This window comes from Nanorana parkeri, unplaced genomic scaffold (genome assembly GCF_000935625.1).
Source record: "Nanorana parkeri isolate BGI_ZX_2015 unplaced genomic scaffold, ASM93562v1 scaffold466, whole genome shotgun sequence".
NCBI classification, from domain to species: Eukaryota; Metazoa; Chordata; class Amphibia; order Anura; family Dicroglossidae; genus Nanorana; species Nanorana parkeri.
The window spans coordinates 814,430-833,294 of record NW_017306734.1 but is presented as its reverse complement, the minus strand read 5'-3'; the positions used below and the strand labels follow the sequence as shown (position 1 = coordinate 833,294).

General features: G+C 39.3%; 1 protein-coding gene across 1 annotated transcript in view; it reads right to left on the bottom strand.

Moving 5' to 3' along the window:
• Nucleotides 1–10,421: 10,421 nt before the first annotated feature.
• The window catches only part of SHC2 (SHC adaptor protein 2), a 35,637-nt gene continuing 27,193 nt past the window's right edge, over nt 10,422–18,865 (bottom strand). The window contains exons 10-13 of the mRNA XM_018560570.1: nt 18,622–18,786; nt 15,119–15,411; nt 11,793–11,927; nt 10,422–10,663 (exon numbers count right to left, since the gene is read on the bottom strand). Of these exons, the coding sequence (XP_018416072.1) occupies nt 11,793–11,927; nt 15,119–15,411; nt 18,622–18,786 (593 nt within the window). The 3' untranslated portion in view covers nt 10,422–10,663. The remainder of the gene's footprint in view (nt 10,664–11,792; nt 11,928–15,118; nt 15,412–18,621; nt 18,787–18,865) is intronic.

Sequence of the window (18,865 nt, the reverse complement as noted above, 5' to 3'; positions counted from 1 at the left end):
GGATTTTTTTCCGGGGAGGTTATCACGACCAACCTCCAGGGAGAGGGAGAGAAGGGGGATGGAGACCCACCACTCCCCAATACCCCCACAGACATCACAAGAGAGGGGGGATGGAATGGGGAGAGAATGGAATGGGGAGAGAGAGTACAACAGGAGTTGGGAGAATCACGGACAGCCGCCTCAAAGAAACAGAGGAGGGAGTGTGGGGGGCGCAAGGTTTTCCAAGCAGAAGGGGGTGGTAGAAAAAGGTATTTTTTAGTATCAGTTCCATTAAGTTAACATCAGATGAAGAAAAAGTTCTAGACTTAGGATTAAAGTTTGCCCCAGTAAGACATTTAAACAAGTTCAATCTATATATTGATTTGAATAAATGTATTAGAAATATCAATTTAAAATGGTATTTTTTCAGCTAACCCAGGAATTTCAGTTGAAGGCTATAAGCATACTTCCCTTAGGAATAAATCTACTATTGATCCTAAAAGTAATTCTAATCATTATGTAGAGACCTTTAAGGGTCTCATAGAAAAATACACCAGGGAGTTAAAAATTGAGAGAAGGGATAAATTGTTTATTAAAAATGGAATAAAAAGTTTAGAAGAAAAGAACATCGTAATAAGATCAGCGGATAAAGGGGGAAGGGTGGTAATAATGGATAAAAGCTATTATGAGAGTGAAATGAGTAGAATTTTAGCAGAAGAAGGAACATATGCTAAATTAAAAAGGAATCCAATTGAGATTTATAAAAAAAAGAGCTGAGAGGAATTATTGCAAAAGGGGCAAAAATTGATATTTTAAATAAAAAAGAAAGAACACACATACACATGCACAATAATCACAAACAGACACACAAAGGTTGAACTTAGACATGTGTCTTTATTCAACCTCAAATACTATGTAACTATAGAAATATCTGATTCCATCTGTATGTAGAGCTCCAATTATATACTTTCTACCGAAAATTCATAAAAATCAAAAAGCCCCACTGGGACGTCCAATAGTTAGTGGCATTGGGTCGCTCATATCAAGAGTGGGAGAATATATTGATTTTTTCCTCCAACCAATGGTTATACAGACTAGATCTTTCTTGAAAGACAGCAGAGATGTAATTAACTCTTTGTCAAATGTTACCAATGTTATAACAAAGGGTTATATTTTTGTGACAATAGATGTTGTGTCTCTGTATGCAGTTATTTCACACGATTTGGGAATTAAGGCCACTAGATGGGCTTTTGATACCTACAGTCAACTTAACCAGTTGACATCCGCGGTGTTAAACCCCCTTCCCATCCAGGCCATTTTTCAGTATTCAGCGCTGCGGTACTTTGACTGACATTTATTCCGTCATGCAGCGCTGTACTGAAATGAATTTTATACCCTTTTTTGTGGAGACGGCAACCCGCCAATGCTGCAGTGCCGTCCGTCTGTTTTTTTACTACGGGCGGACGGCAAGTGGTTAAGCAGGAGCAAATAGATTTCATTATTTGATTGTTAATTTTAGACTTTTCTATGAAAAGAAATTATGTTTGCTATCAAAAAGTAAATAAAATATTATATGCAAACCATAGGAGTGGCAATGGGAGCCAAGTTTGCTCCGAGCCCATTGGGAAGAGTAATATATTTTTAAGGGGAGGAGATCAAATCTAGAATACTGGAAACGCTTCATCGATTATATTTTGGTCATTTGGGAGGGGAGTACAGCTTCCTTGAATTTATTTTTAGAAGAAATTGATCAAAATCCATATGAGTAAAAGTTTACCAAACATGTAGATGATAAAATAGTAAAATTTTTAGATCTTAATATTTTTAAACTAAATGAAAAAATATGTACCAACATGTATTTTAAGAATACTGATAGGAATGGATATATATCATGGGGAAGTTCTCATCACCCCAAATGTTCTTTTTTTATTTTAAAAGTCACCCACCCTCACATGCGCCTATGTGCAAAAAATTAAAATTGCATCACACATGTTACCTATTACCGCAAACGTCGGAGTGAGAGCAATAATACTAGGGCTATCAGTCACTGTTAACACTAAACAGATGAGCAGTAAAAGCGTTTTAAATTTGGGGTGAAATTAGGGGTATTGTCATTTTTTTTGCGGTTTCACAGTCGCACACAATTTTAAGGCTCGACATGTTTGGTATCTTTTTACCCGACGTGATCCCGTCTTTGATATTTTACAAAAAAATTGGGTATTATATTCTGTTTCTGTGCACTAAATTTCATTTTATTGTTTTTTATCCTAAAAATACTGGTTTGATAAACTTTTGCGCAAATACCGTGCAACATAAAAAATGTCAACTGCTCTGCTTTCCTCTGCTTTCAGAAAACATATAATAGTTTTGGTGTTTTAATGATTTAAATTATGTTTTCTAGTAAAAAAATTCAGATTGTATCGTGTGTGTACAAATAGTAAGAAATTGCTCTGTACAGCAAGTGATTAAATTATAGGGCAATGATAGTAAGAATGTTTAATCGTGTAAGAAGCTGTAACTTTATTCCACCTTATTCTATATTATAAACAGGTCTGGATTTGTATAGAGCCTATTATCCGAGGGCTATGGCTAGCCTATGACTGATTTCATTGTTTTTACATCAGTCAAATCTATCTTTAGAATAAATATTGTCTTTCCATGTGCAGCCATTGTTGGCAGTGATAGCATATATCAGCACAAACTTGTTGGTTAAGACATGAACAGAGAGCTTTGCAAATTCTGCTGCCCTGAAAAATCACACACACAAAAAAAAGTTTTTTTCCACTCTAGCGTTCTTTGTAAAAGGCTGGCCACAGATGGACATACTGTATGTCCTAACAACTGATATAAAATTACGCTATTACATCTCCATGTAACGCTTACTGAAAGTATGTTTCCTTTTCTTTGAGAAAAAATAAAGGGCCACTATGCTCAGGACTAAAACATTAGTTTGTGGTTAATGCACATTGACCCAATGAGAAAAAAAAATGGAGTCCCCCTTTAACATCAAAGTCCCCCCCCCCCCTTTTTTTTTTCCCCCCTTCATATCAGAGTTTTCCCCTTCCACATCAGAAGCCCCCTTTACATCAGAGTTGCTCTTTACATCTGAAGCCCCCTTCCCATCATAGACTCCCTTCACATCAGTCCTCAGTCCCCTCTTCACATAGAGGGTGGGAGGCAGATCAGGTCTGCACGGAGACAAACTACCATCCTTTTCTGAATGGATCCCACCCTCCCTGGATTAGTGTTATTAATTTCCATTTTACTGGCGGCCTGCCTTCACCATGGAAAGGCATGTGTGTTAAAATTTCAAGGCATCGCTAAAGAAGTCAGAAGGCACCAGAATTTTTTTTAGCACTTATCGAACAGATGTTTATTAAAACAATTCTAACACGCATACAGTAAATGAAGTTCATTGTTAGGGTTTACATACACTTTTATGGCGATTAACCATTCTCTTTAAATTGGAGGACAATGATAGGAAGGAGCTCTATAAGGTCATGTTAAAGCAGGCCCCATAATCCTCAAAGCAGTTGTGAAATTATCTAACATTTGCATAGTACCGGGACAAGCTGTCTTGGAGATATGTAAGCAAGCCTCTAGTACTGTGGTTTTACCAGCTGCCAAAATAAAAATATCTGATCCGAGATTTCTTTTTATTGTGTTGACGAGTGCTGCGTTAAGGCAGCTCATTCCTTTTGAAGTGATCCTCAACACACAAAAAACGTACCTGCACTTTTTTAGCCAAAGTAGCACACTGCAACATCTAGCGCAATTAATATCACAATGTATGTACAGAATAATGTTGCATTGCATGTGCGTAAACATACATAATTTCCTGTTCACAAATGCTTTGGTGTGAAGCTGCCCCAAATGTTAGGTAGGGGGAGTAAGCTTTTTATTATTGACTTAAATAGGGGCTTCTTTTAGACAATTCTCTGAAACATATTCATTTAGCTGATTGGCACAGCAAGAGGGTCTTGCACCAGGCCGCTCTTTTACTGCCAGTCGCAAAGGCCTTTTAGATAGTGCATGATCTCAATTCACAGTATGCACATGACTGTGGCTCCATGGAACAATTTATTAGACATCTGCCATTCATTTCGTTGCGAACTGACATTCGTACAAATTGCTGCATGTTCAGATATTCGAATGCATCCGAATTTCCGAATAACGAATCCAAACAAATCCAAATATTTTTGATAACATAATTCGGATGAATTCGAGAATGTCATTCAGAATGGAGCGGAAAGCTGTGTGTTATTCTGTGACAGCTGTCTGTCTCTTTGTTGACATTCAGGAGCATCCCGAGTGTCAACAAAGTAGCAGAGAACTGTTACAGAATGCAGAAAACATTTTAACTTTTGACAGTCCACACAAACAATAAAAAAAATTTAAAAAACAGTGTGCGGTTCTCTGAAGCAATTCATGCCAGACCCTTTAGGTCAGGGGTGCCCATTAGGTAGATCGTGATCTACCAGTAGCTCTCAAAGCTGATGCTGGTAGATCATGAAGGGTGTGAATGGCGGCCCCTTTATTCCATTTTGGTATATTTATTTAGCTGTGCACACATGATTACCTATCAGCCTGAGTCTGCTGAGCCAAGCTCCCTGACACCTTTCTGGTGGATACTGGTGGTTGAAGTGCTATGTATTACACCAAAGATTATTAGTTTACACAGCTTGTTGCACTACACTGTTTGCAAAATACAGCAAGGTGAGCCAGGAGAGAGAGCAAGGAGAGACAGCCAAGAGAGCGGAGACAGCCAGGAGAGAAAATGAGGAATGACAGCCAGGAGAGAGAGGAAAGACAGCCAGGAGGATTAGCAAGGAGAGACAGCTAGGAGAGCGAGGAGAGACAGCCAGGAGAGAGAGTGAGGAGAGACAGCCAGGAATGAGAGCACGGAAAGACAGCAAGGAAAGTCAGCCTGGAGAGCAAGGAGACACATCCAGGAGAGCAAGAAGAGACAGCCAGGAGAGAGAGGAGAGACAACCAGGAGAGAGAGGAGAGACAGCCAGGAGAGAGAGGAGAGACAGCCAGGAGAGAGTGAGGGAGTTTTTTTTTTTCGTTGGTAGATCTCATGTAGCTCGTCATTTGAAAAGTAGATCTCAACACAAAAAATTGTGGCCACCCCTGCTTTAGGTCATGCCATGCTGTGATTATAGTGATTCCTCAACAGCTACAACATCCGGGAGAGTTGAGATGTCTGAAGTTTCCTGCAAAGTCAGCTGGTTCCCTGAGCACTGGCACAGATATCCTGTTTTAGGTGGCTACTTTCCCTCGAAGGGTCCTGTGGAGCCCCCTTTGTGTGTGCTAGTAAGCTGCGTGTGTCTCCACAAACAGACAAGCAGAACAAATGGCAAATGCACTCATCAATTCGTTACCAGCTTTACAGCAAGTTGCACACGGAAGGGCTTCAAACAGTAAAACAGGAGATTTGTCCCTATCCCTCCCTTTTATTCATTGAATTTCAGTTTTCAATCATAGAAACTCAGCATCACATGTGGGTGTTACATAGGGCAGTCTATATTCAAATGCAAAACAGCAAAAAGTTTCCAGGCACACTCACCAGCTGTCAGGGTACTAGGGGGCTTACCTCTCCTCGGGGTGGCCAGGGTGGCAGGACCCCTGGTACCGGGATTGCGGGTACGCATGCGCGGTGGACAGGCTGCACGTGCAGGCACGGGGACGCGCGCGTAGTGCGCCTGTTACTGGTGTCAGGTGTGATCCTTGCTGGGGGAGGTTCCCAGCACACACCCTCTGCCCCTCTCTCGCCATTGGCTCCTGATGGAGAGGCTACCTGGTTGCCTCGGTAGCCGGGGAGTGGTCTCAATCCTCCACTGAGTATAAAAGCCCAGTCAGAGCCCTGGCTCATTGCTGAGTTATTCTATCCCCATTGTGTGATCTCCCAGCTCCCTGTGCCTTGAACCTGTCTTTATTCCTGAACCTCTGCTTGGACTCCTGATTACCGACCCTTTGGCTTACCCTTCCGTTACTGAAACTAGCTGACTGCCTCGACCCGGATTGGACCTGACTATTCTTCTTGGATTTTCCCTGTGTACCACGACCTCGGACTTTGGCTTGCCGCCCCTGCCAAGGGGTTCCACTCATGGCCCAGCCGTACCCCCCTGACACCAGCCAGCATGCAAAAAAAATCTGTCTAACCACTAAGGTTAAAAGCAGAGGTTTAGATACACGTCTAATGTAAAAATTAGACATGTAGAAAAATAATTTGCTGGTTAATGTATATTTGTTTGATCTGGATTTATTATTGAAAAAAAATTGAGTTTAATAAACTTTAAAAATAATTAAATGTGTTTTACAACTAGCTTAAAGCTGAATTCCAGCCTCCAGATGACAACACTGGGTCTTAAATAAGGTAAGTAAAGAAAAAAAATATTTTAGAATGTTGATGAAGGGAAGTAGGGAGGAACCAGGAAAGGCAAAATATTAGTACATTACACGTCAGTTTTACGTACCTGATTTTAAAAGTCTTGATATCTGCTTCCTCTCACCCCCTACACCGGAGCCTCTAGACTGGGAGGGGGAGGGGAAGTACTAGCAGCCACTCAGGCTATGCTGTATGCACATATACTAACAGGAAACATGCTTGCAGGAGGAGAGTAAGCCGAGTGGATGATTTATGAGTGTTTTGCTGCTCCTTCACTCTCCTCTGCTGGGGGCAGGGAAGTGACATCCCAGTATTCATTAACTCAAACAGAGAAGGTGTACGTTTCACAAATTGCTGGACAGAATTATAAACCCTTTGGCACACAAGGCAGTTCTGCAGTTTGGTTAATGTAGCAATAGGTAGAAATATCTAAAAACTACATAAGATGGTAAGTGTGACAGAGTCTGGAGCTGCAGATGTTTAGGCAATAACAATTTTAGCTGGTAGTCAAGACTATGGATGGTTAAACCAGAAGTCTTCTAGGCTTTGGTATGTAGTAAAAATAATTCTAGGTGTCCATCAACATGCATGATGAACCAATACTTCAGTGAACACCATTGCAGACATACTAGATGGATCTTTGTGTGCTATCACATTTAATTATTTCTAGACAGACCTGAGATTCCTAGGACATTCACAGGTCCATACTACAGACCTGAAAGAAGCTTGCCCTTGTTTTGAATTCTTAGCATAACTGGTCAGAGTGAAGCAAGATTATGGTAGACTGAGGTAAAACCAATATTAGAGATTTATTGGAGATGTTGAACAGTAAAAATAAAGACAAAACGTATCTTCTTCTCTTCAGTCAAAAGACAGATGAGTCACAACTGTTTTTTCACTCCTCAAAGCTGATTTCACAGCATATATTGGTGGAATAGCTTTAGTTTCTAAACAAATGGAGGAAGAATAAAATCAAACAGGGATGAGCTTTTGGGCGGGCCGCTCTTTAGGAAGAAAACTGTTGGCCACACCAATTGCTCCAACTGTAACTATTCAAGCTTCAGATAGAAATTGGAGACTGCAATCCAACTAGTTGCTATGGATAAGCAAACCATTTTCTTCTTGTAGCAATAGGTTTGCCTCCGTGGGATAGAGGGCAGGAATTTGTAACATAATCATTTATGCTAATCGAATAAAGAGCAGTTACCACTAGCCAAAATATATTCTCAGATATTTTCACCTTTAGTTGCTAAAAACTGTGTCACTCTGTGGTGACTTTTCTGACAAATGCTTAGCCAAAGGCAGGAATTCTGTGGAATCAATAAAATATGCCATTTCATTATGGTTTCTGAGATGGGAAGCACTTCTGATTTAAAAATTACAATTTTAGACATAAGGCATCATCTGTACCAGTCTGATATATGGGAACAGGAGACAGCATGTTAGATGTTACGGGCCTTTCTGATGTTCACTGCCCTGATTTCCAAAGAGACAGGTTTTACTAAATAAAGCAAACTACTATATGCATAGCAACCTATCAGAATGTATATTTTAAAGATCAAGTTTCAGTAATGTGGAATCTGATTGGCTACAATGGGCTACTACACTTTATACTGTATTACTGTCCGTAATAAATTACTGCAACATTTAACGAAATAATCTTGTTATGTGATAAAACCAAGAGTGGTGTCCAAGAGTGGCATTTTTAAATAAAAGGGCATTGATGATATTTAAAGTGCAAAAGCCCATACTTACCAATCAAATCTTAAATCATTGTAGTCAGAACAGGGAAAACTGATTCTATTTTGATTGACTGATGCAGATTAATGACTTTGTTATAATGGTTTTTGTCTTGATAATAAAGCCCAACATGGAGGATAAAGCCAAACATTTGATGGAATTTAACCCAGTGGCGAAACTACCAATGTAGCGACAGATGGTGGGCCCGGTCAGGAGCAGGGCTGAGGTACTCCACTTTCCCCACCCCCCGCACACCGAGCCCAGCCAGCAGAGTCAGCGGCAGCAGTATCGCCTCCACCCCCTGCACACCGAGCCCGGCCAGCAGAACTCAGCGGCGGCAGTATCACCCCCACACACCGAGCCTGGCAAGTTGAAATCAGCGATGGCAGCACCTGCAGGGGCAGCAGCAGAGGAGTCAACTAAAAATGAGAAGGTAAGTATGGCAAGGTAAGGTAGGTGTAACACCTCAATCATAACCCTCTAAACTAAACAAGCAGTTAAACCATGCAGGGTGGGGCAATGCAAGATTCATGTTTAAGTATAACTGGCGTTCAAGCCCTTCAGCTTTAAGAATACCTTCAGCGATATTTCAGGCATGATTTGGTGCCAGAAGGCACTGGATTGCATCCCGGCCAGCTCCCCGCATTCACAGCGGTTGGAGTCGTTGCAGTGCGTTCGGTGTGGTCAGAAAAAATGTGTTTGGGTGCGGGCGATTGCACTGTGGCCGGGGGAGCGTGGCTGCGGTGCCATTGACTTCAATGCACCGTCATGCCTCCTCCCGCCCCTGAATGCTGGGAGTCGGCCAGGATGCAATCCAGTATGTTGCGGCACCAAATCGGACCGGAATGCACTGTTTGTGGTGTGAACTAGCTCTTAGAATGACTCCAGATGGGAATCTCTCCTACAGCTTCTGAATTTTAAGAACATTACTGAGATCCTCAACCTTGTGACAGGTTAAATTTCCTAGTTATTGCTGTCAAACATTGTCTGCAGCATGCAGGGCCTCATTAGTGCTGGTGGGGGAGAGGGCACCTCCAGGAATGCACCCCCAGCCAACACTGTTTTCTGCACCACTGAGACCCCGCACAGCCCCCCTGAGACCCCCCCACAGCCCGACCGAGACCCTCTGCTGGAGACAATCAGGCAAGCACCCCGGAGTAGCACAGAGTATGTAGCTTCGTATTATCCTACATTGCTGTATAATATTTTGCTGGGATTTGTAGTCCTCTATAGCCTTTTGCCATTTGGTATTGCTGTATAATGTATTGCTGGGATTTGTAATGGTGTGGCAGTGTTATATAATTTATATTTACACTGACATACCATAGAAACAGGGGAAAGTGGGTTATATTGCTCTGTGTGGTCCTTCTTGGGTGTGGCAGTTTAATTATAACTTACAATAGTACTGCCACAACAGTGAACCTGGGGAAAGTGGGCTTACAAATTATTATTAAAGTAAAGTGTTAGGCCTCATTCTCACAGGGTGGACAAAAATGGGTGGGGGAAGGGGGGGTCATGGTTTAGGCAGGGGGGCCCATATCAAATGTTGCTATGGGGCCCTGGGATTTCTAGTTACACCCCTGCTTTAACCAGTGTGCTGTAAAGATGAATACAGATTGGCAATTTCTGTAATCAATCAAAAGAAGAGTCAAGTAGACAAAAGAGATGTAAGTGAGAGAGTTCCAAAATGCAAATGACCACTAATTTAAAGTTTTTCCCAAAAGTCATCCACCGTGCTGATCATATGTGCAATTAATGTAGCACATTTTACACAGACTTCTCAGCAATTCTATTGCCCACCACTCTATGTGTGTTTGTACACATAGATATGATCTGAAGATAACGATTTTCCTTCTTGTTGGAAAATGCAATCATTAAGTATTTGGCAATTTATCAGTTAGGGTATAGTTTTAGTATAAGAAACATACTAGTTGTTGAACAAGTTTGGCATAAAAAAAACATTCTGTCTAATGGCCAGCCTAACATACTATATGTGAATAATTGAGCTATTGTATATGCAAAAAAATAATCAAAGCAGTTTTTTTTTCTAGGAAATGTTTATAATACAGATTATACCGCGAACATATCAGCCATGCGTGAAAAACACAAAGTGATACCTGAAAATTGGGTTGAAAAGGATTAAGATTGTACATTAAAATGAAAAGAGACAGCAACAGATTGTTTTAACTGTTCAAAAAGAACATAATTAATTGCACATTTTTATACAGAGGTAACACTGTTTCATTTGATGGGGTCTACAATGTATCCCTCCTTTTCTTTCATAGGTTTTTAACAGTGATGGTTTTCATTCTACCAACCAGCAACAGTGTTAATATTTGAAATGATCCTCTTCTTCTTGTAAGCTCTGAGTGCTCAGCTACTCCCTCCGGTGGAAGAAAAATAAAGAAGTAGAATAATCCAGAAGCGACTACATGTAGTCTCAGGCAGAAGAGTAATAAGTGGGTCGCAATTATGCCGATCTGTGATCGCTTTTAGGGAAAGCTCCTGTGTGCTTCCATCCATATTATTGTTCATCTCCATGTGTAGGTGACCCTGAAAAACATACAACAAACTGGTAAAATACATTTGGGGGAATTTATCGAAACTGTAGCATACAAAATCTGGAGCAGTCGCCCATGGCAACCCATCAGCATCTCTCTTCAGTTTGCCCAGGTGAGATTTGAAAATGAGAGAGAGAAGCTGATTGGTTGCAGTGCAAATCTGCTTCAGATTTTGTCTGCTCCAGTTTTCATAAATTCTCCACATTGCATCTACACCAAAATGTAAGACCTCCATAATTAAGTAGAAAGCTGATTATGATGAAGTTTTTTATATGTTTTGGTTAGCCTGTTTTTGGAAGGTGTTCAATTAATTTTTTAGTATATAAAGGGCTGTCCCTCGTAGGAGGTGTGGCAGGCAGTTTGCTCTGCTGCACAATGTTTGCAGTGTCCGCCGCCCCCTTTCAAGCCAGAGCATTCCAGGTTACCAAGAGCCGGGCAGAGAGATGTGTAAGGGCCATACACATCTCCCCACCCGGCTCTTAAAAACCTGAGTCGTCGTCCCCCCCGCTGCCTCAGGTGGCATAAAAGCTAGGGATGCCCATGAGTATATACTGTATATTGTTAATTTTACCCGATTGTCAATAGCATGGCAATAGAAATTGCATTGACTGCAGGGGCAACTGGGATCCAAAGGATCATGGAGCTTACTCTAAAACCCTTTTGGGCTATTTTGTCTGCCCTCGCCAACGCCAACCGCCAACACTCAGCGTCCAAGTTATTTACTGGATATTTAAATGTTTGTGATTTTTATAGTTTAAAAGTAACTCACTTTCTATGTAATTAGGGTAGAAGTAGCAAATTTGAGAGACATTGTAAAGGTAGATTAATTAAAGATAGATAAAGATAGATTAATTAAAGTTTACCATTCTGACCATTTTTCATGTTACACCCATATTTAGGGCAGCCCACACCCTGAAACCATCGCCCCCATACCCAAATCATAGGGTGTTTCTCCCCTCAGGCTTCTGTACACATTTGAACTTGACACCCATATTTTTCTTTTACACATCTATTCACAAGATCTATGAATCAAAAGACCACAGCGGCAGAGGGGCTCGTAGATCTCAATGGAGCACAAGTATGACTGCTGCTGTTCTAGTTTTTTTGCTATGATATCGTACCTAGGATGTTGTTCTCCGTGCTATCACCTGCCGCAAGTGCAGTTCGCTCTCAGCTGCCACAATTGGCTGTTGGTTATGTAGGTGGTAGGAAATTAAATGACTGATACTTTCAAAGAGCACATCTTTGGTCCGTACCTGCGAAAACCAGAAAATGAATGGCATGCATTTCTTGTCCGTAACCAGTGTAGTAAAGATGGTAAAGAAAAAAAACATTTACAATACAATAGCACTACACTACAAATGACAAAAAATTAGGCAGATATTGAAGCTCCCTTGTCAGAACAAGTTGGAAAGATGAGGAAGAAGTCTTATTGTTGCCTCACTTGTTATTCCGATCTGTGGTAGCAGTATTGCCAAGTGTCATTGACAAAAACAGCAGATTACTTTTTTTCTTCAGAAAAGAATGGATACAGAATGTTTATTTGAGGTTTTCCTTGAAACTGAGGGGCTTGGACTAACACTGGTATATAAGGAATATATCTAATAGATCAGTCCACCTTTAATTCATAAATGAATGTTGGGCAGATAAATTACCTTCTATTTTCTTAAAAAGAGGACTACGTCCTCTATGACTAAGCCGGATCGGTGAAACACGTGAGAGGTATTATATGCATGGGATGTTATTTGACAGTATGTATTCGTTAAATGAATAAAGTTGTTTTAATTCATGAAGGTCCATGGAAGTGCGGCTTGTCTTTTGAGAAGAATGTACATGTTGGAGGCTGAGGCGTGCCTATATTGCCTGCACCCATGGTGATTACTGATTGAAGTGGCCTGGGAATTGGAGCAGTGGACTATTTGTAGGTGTTTCTAAGCCGTTAGAAGCCAGATGAAACCTGTTTTTAGAGTATTTGTTGTGAGCAAGCAAACAGCTAGAGGGTTCAGGGATGGCTTGTTTCAAAGCTCTTTTACTTCTAATTAAGAATATGTCAATATTATGTCCATAGTCTTGGCACATGTACACTTTAAGTGTTGTTAACCTTAGTAGCCAATTAGATTCCATCTTGTAATGTTCTGAGCTCAGCATCAGAGTTTGGAGTAGTTGTTACTGTTCCCATGCTTGAGAAAAATATCACTTAACCCCTTCATGACCGAGGTTGTTTTTAGATTTGGTTCGTCGATGACTGAAGCACTTTTGACATTTTTGCTGTGTGATTCTTCCATGTCAGTAATATACTTTCTTACAAAGTGCACCCACACATATTATATATTGTTTTTTAGAGGACAGATAGGGCTATATATTTATATCACACATGTGTGTCTAATGCCTCGCTTAGGACAAATAAAATATTAAAAAAGGAAAAAAACTTAAAGAAAACACTTTTTCCCCAGTTTTGATTTGTAGTATTTTTTACAAAGCCAGCGCAGCTAAAAAAAAAAAATGCAATAAATAAATTCATTTATTTGTCCTTTATTTGGAAAAAAACTCACATTCCTAGGATTTTAGAAATGTTTCTGTACTTCTCGGCCTAAAACTAAAACCTAACATTTTAATCTTTTTTCTCTGAAAGCTAAAAGTGGTCACCTAACATACAATGTCACTGTCACTAAGTGTCACACTTAGTGACAGCGACATACTTTGAACATCACTGTCATGAGGTTGTTAAAAAAAATTAACCCCTTAGGGTGAAAAACTAATCTGCAGCTCTGCTGCAGATATTCATTGTAAAGGGTTAATTTTTATATACATGATAGTATAAAAATATATTTAAAAATATAAATTTTATTTGTTACATGTATTTTTATTTGTTACATTGATTTTTTATTTTTTTACACTTTATTTTTTCTTTTACACTTTATTTTATTATTTGTTTTACACTTTTCACTTTTTCTAAACATTTTTTAAATTTTTATTTTATTTAATTATATCAAGCAGTCACTGTGAATTAATCTCACTATTACTGCTTGATAAATTTATTAATGATTTTTTGGTTATTATTAGACACCCGATCCCTGGAAGGGATCGGGTGTCTGAAAAGGTTAAATCTTTTATTAATGGAGGCCTCTATACTGAGGCCTCCATTAATGAATGGGAACCGCTGATTCTCAGCGGTTACTTGCAGAGCTGCAAATGACTGGTCACGTACAGTGTACGTGGCCAGTCATTTAAGCACTTTGTAGCGGGACGTACAGTGTACGTCTCCCATCACAAAGGGGTTAAAGAGGAACTTTACTCATATCTTTAAAATGACAACAAAGGCACCTTTAGAACTATTTAGTAATGACAATCAACAGACAGACACATATAGATAATTGCCGGCTTTTTTTTCTTTACATATTTTTCTTTTCATATTTTTCTTTACATATTTTTCTTTTCCCCACTCTTCTGGCAGTGGCCATTTTTACTAAGGGCAGATTAGTACATTTCCCCTTACTTCCTGGAATTCTGACCCATGTGACTAGGACATGTGACCATGCATATCATGTAAGGGAGGAAAATGCCTTTCCCTGAGATCTTTGTAGTTTACAGATGAGATTTCCCAGGTGATGTGACCTTCCCAGGATGCATCTCTTAGGCATGGGCTACATTACTGATGCCTAAGAGGACCAGAAAGTGAAAAAACTGTAATTGTAAGTAAAAGAAAATATGTTTATTTAACTAATGAATGTAAGATGGTTTCATATTAGCATGCAGAGCTGCTTGCTGATGTGATTTTTTTAGTGAAAGTGGTAAAGGTCCACTTTAAAAATAAGAACTTTTCACTTAACGAGGCTGACACAGTTCCTTTGTATGCAACAGAATTGAGTAAGAAAATAACTGGTGTAAAAACAACTGGAGATGAGGGGCGGAGAACATAAGAGATATAACAACTTAATGGGTGATTTTGCACAATGGTGTCCATCATATCACTAAAATATCAGTTTTGAATAAACTAATATTTTAAAGTCACAACATTTTGGCCAAAGTTGTTGGTTTGTCTTGACTGTGGAATTGTGTCAGTCTAGGAAATGATACAGGAACTTTCCATCAGAAGGATTTGTTAAGGTGCCAATGTATAAACCAACAAAGTGGTTTCTGCTGCTTTGGCTATAGTTAATTTTCTAATATACTAACATACCCTAGCAACCAATCAGTGTCTGGACATCATAGAATGATAGACTTATTAAAGTCTATGACCATCATCCACCAATCCAAATATCAGTCGTTTGGATTAAAGCCAACCAAAAGGTTTTTGATTCATAGTCATTTTTAGACACATTAAAGTCTTCCTATACTGAAAAGAATTATATCTCAATAAACATATCAATATTTAATTTCACAAAGAGCCTAAAACTTTGGGAATAGTAGTTCCAACATATGTTCTAATCTTCATAAATTTTCTTACCACTCCCTCTGGATCCACCAATAACAGATGTTTGGGCTGTCCGTTGTGCATGCCAGTTAACACATATTGTCCTGGGTTGGTGATACTGTCCCTCACTAGAAAGTCACCATCTTTTTGAAGAAGCTTCTCTGCTTCCCTTCTGCTCATTTTTCCCTGGTACCATGGCTCTCCCTTGAGTTGCTCTTCTGTAGGTGCAACAGGAGCTCTTCTTGTTGGTGGACTTGGCCACTGATCTACCTTTTGGGACATGGAGAGGCTGCATTCATGGAGTTTCAAAGCATCTTCAAATGGCCCTAGAACCAAGCAAAATTGGTCAATTGCCTAGTCAACTGCCTAGATGCTCAACTAAATGTGTTTAAATAACCCTATACATACAGTACAAACCTCACTGAGTTTTTTTATTTTGCACTAAATTGCAATGCACCATATCTGCTCTTGTACGGTAACCCTTATTTAGGGATGTTTTGTTGTTCTGCTCTTTGTCATAAAACAAATAGAAAAGAAAAGGAATCAGCGTTTTCTAGGAAGGACACGTACATGTTTTGTTGTTTCTATGATATGCCTGCATTGTGTTCAGTTAAATAGTGCATGCACTAATATATTTACATAAATGCACAAAAGAAAGAACATCAAAGTTACAGGAACTGGACAAAACATTTTAAACTGCTAAAATCATTTTTATTCTTAAACGTTTGTTCAATATTGTGTTGTAGATTTTACATTCACAATTACATTTATTTTACAAAGGCATCGCAACCATTGTTAGCTTTTGACAACTGTACCTGTGCTTTTCCTCCTTCTTTTGTGTTTCTTAAGCAACTCCCTAGGTATATATACACTGAGATATGTGGCTAATGCAAATAATGAATAAAGAGAATTGCATCTTAACAAAGCACACTGCTTTATGATATTTGCTTATCTAGTTTCTCATCTGCATATAGATCAGACTTGGCTATAGATGGTGTCTGTTCCTTACTGTTTGTTTCAAAAGTAACACACAGCGCAATAATTTTCTAGGTGCAGGCCGTAAACCTGCCATCATCTCAGTTACAGTGGTCATATACATCATTTCATTTTGTCCTTTTTTAATTTCCCCCTATCTGAATGTTTTGATACACATCCTTTGACCTTTCATATTTTTAGAATTATCACTTTTAGCCTCCTAATCCCTATGGGAGCAGTAAGGGTGTACTGTGGGTTTTTCACTTATTTATAATTTATTATATTATACTTTTTAATGTCATGTTTCAAACTTTATCATACCCGGGATGTCTAATGGACTTTTGTTTGGACAGATTTAGGTGAGTTATTCCTAAGATTTACTAAGTATTACAGGCCTACAATATAAAACAATACATTTCCATGAAAAACAATGTACCGCTTTGGGATGCTAAAATCCTGAATAATCATAATACCGCCAGGGAGGTTAAGAGAGCTGTGCATAAACAAATGTCTGCAAACCTCAATGAACTAAAGCAACATTGTAAGAGTGAGGCCACAATTTCTCCACAATGATGTGAGAGACTGATTAAGTCATACAGAAAATAATTACTTCAAGTTGTTTCTGCTAAAGATGGTTCTATAAGATACTTAATCATATGGTGTACTTAGTTCTTCACACATACATTCTAATTAAATTGAAAAATAAATAATGACATGGTGTAATATGTCATGTTTTGCTGTTCATCTGAGGTTGCATTTACCTAACTCAGGTTGTGAACCTGCACACAGACACCATGTATCCATTCCAGAGACAAGGCAGTCTGCTGCAAAACAGAAGTTCTGCCCAGCATGAGAAGAGATACAGATTTAAAAGGAAGAGCAGCAAAGAGAAGGGAAACAACCATGGATTACAGTAAGGCACACATTACAGTATTGTTTTATGTTAAAAAATCTGAGGGTTTAATGTCACTTTAATAAATAATGACACAGTGTAATATGTCATGTGTTGTTGTTCATCTGAGGTTGTATTTACCTGATTTTAAGACCTGCTAAGGACCAGATGATTTTTATTATGCCCTGATACATAAAATCCTAGAGTTCAAAGAGGGTGTACTTTCTTTTTCCCATGACTGTATGAGTCAGATGTATTTTTCTACACAGTTATTGCCGTCTTGTAAAAGGGGACAATTTAACCTATAGCCTACATATGTTTATGTTAAAAATACACACAGAGCAATATAAAAAACTGGGAAAGAAATTAGATTAGCTGTTACATACCAAGGATCCCATATAGCCTTGCATCTGGGTAATTCACACGCTTTCCTCTCACTGTGTAATATAGTGATGTATTTGAATACCAATTGACTAAGATATTCAGTCATCAGTTAGTTATAGCAGTTATGTGGTTCTCTACCGAAGTCATTTATACCAAAGTGCTAAATGTCCAAAAACAGAGGGTGGCTTTAAAGTGGGGTCTCCACTTCTAGCCACGGGCTGAGGGCAAGAGAGGTTTCCAATTTGCTTTCTGAAAACCCCTTCATTGCTTTCATGACAGAATGGGTTTTTATCCTTAGGCCCATGTCACAAAAGTGATTTTGTAGCAGCAATTTATAGCAGCTACAAATCGTTAGAGGAAATAAGCAGAGAGATTTGTTGCTGTTATAAATCTCTGTTACAAATGTGCATGTGTTCAACTCTAGGTTGGGTATATCCCCGGTACTGGAGCACCCCCCTCTGTATAATTCTTCTGTGAGACAAGGGAAGATGGATGGCACACACCAAGTAGGTGTGGCCATGATGTCCCGGGTTTGCAGGATGTGGGCTAAATGGTGCTGATGTCATTCAACCCAGAAGTGAAATAGCAACCAAGACTGGAGATGGACATGGAGTCCAGCACCGGAGCATGGAAAGGGTGAGTACTGCTTTGTGACCAAGGGCAACATGATGACTAAACAAGTTACCCATTTCACCCATAATACCACCCATAATAACACTTTGCCCTGGATTAGCTCACTGTGTACCTGTTCCAATAAAGATATGGCTATATGACTATATAGGCTTTATAAAAAGAGAGCAGAAGCTGTATGCTCTCAGACTGTATACCCATCTCTCATAATAAAACTTAGTGCTAAGTGGTTTCTGTGGAGATAGGGGGTAGTAAGAGGGAGCGGTCATTGATATGACTCTGTGTGCATGTGGGTGTAAATTTTAGCTTAAGCTACTGAGCTCTGTAAACAGCTGGGTTTTATTAACATAATAGACTTGACATAATAGACTTGAAAAGCCTTACACAACATGTAAAAATTAGCCCAAAGCTCCATCTTTAGACTGCAAATAAGAAAACAAACTATTTATAAACATTTCATATTTACCTAATCGAAACATTTTAAGTAATTTTGGAGTTAGCATTTTTTTGCCCTGGCCATGATAAACAAAGAAATATATAACAAAGGCACTATACGTTCTATTTAAACGTGGTAATCCAGACAGAAAACTTTTCATTTTAACCTTCATGTTTTACTGTTATCAGTTATGAGTCACAATCCTTTAAGTTCACCTACGCATGTCAAACAGATCTTTCTTTGGACTATCCTCTGGGATCATATAGGGCTCTTTGTCCACACTGAGTCCTTCAAAGCTCTGTGTATTGACGTACATATGTTCCTCATAGTCTCGGTGTCCCGGGGCACGCCCATTTGAGCCTTGGAACACATCAATAGATGTTCCTGATACAAAAAAGGTTATGGCAATCGGTAAATAAGTAGCTCATAAACAGCAAGAAGATATAATATATATAAATATATA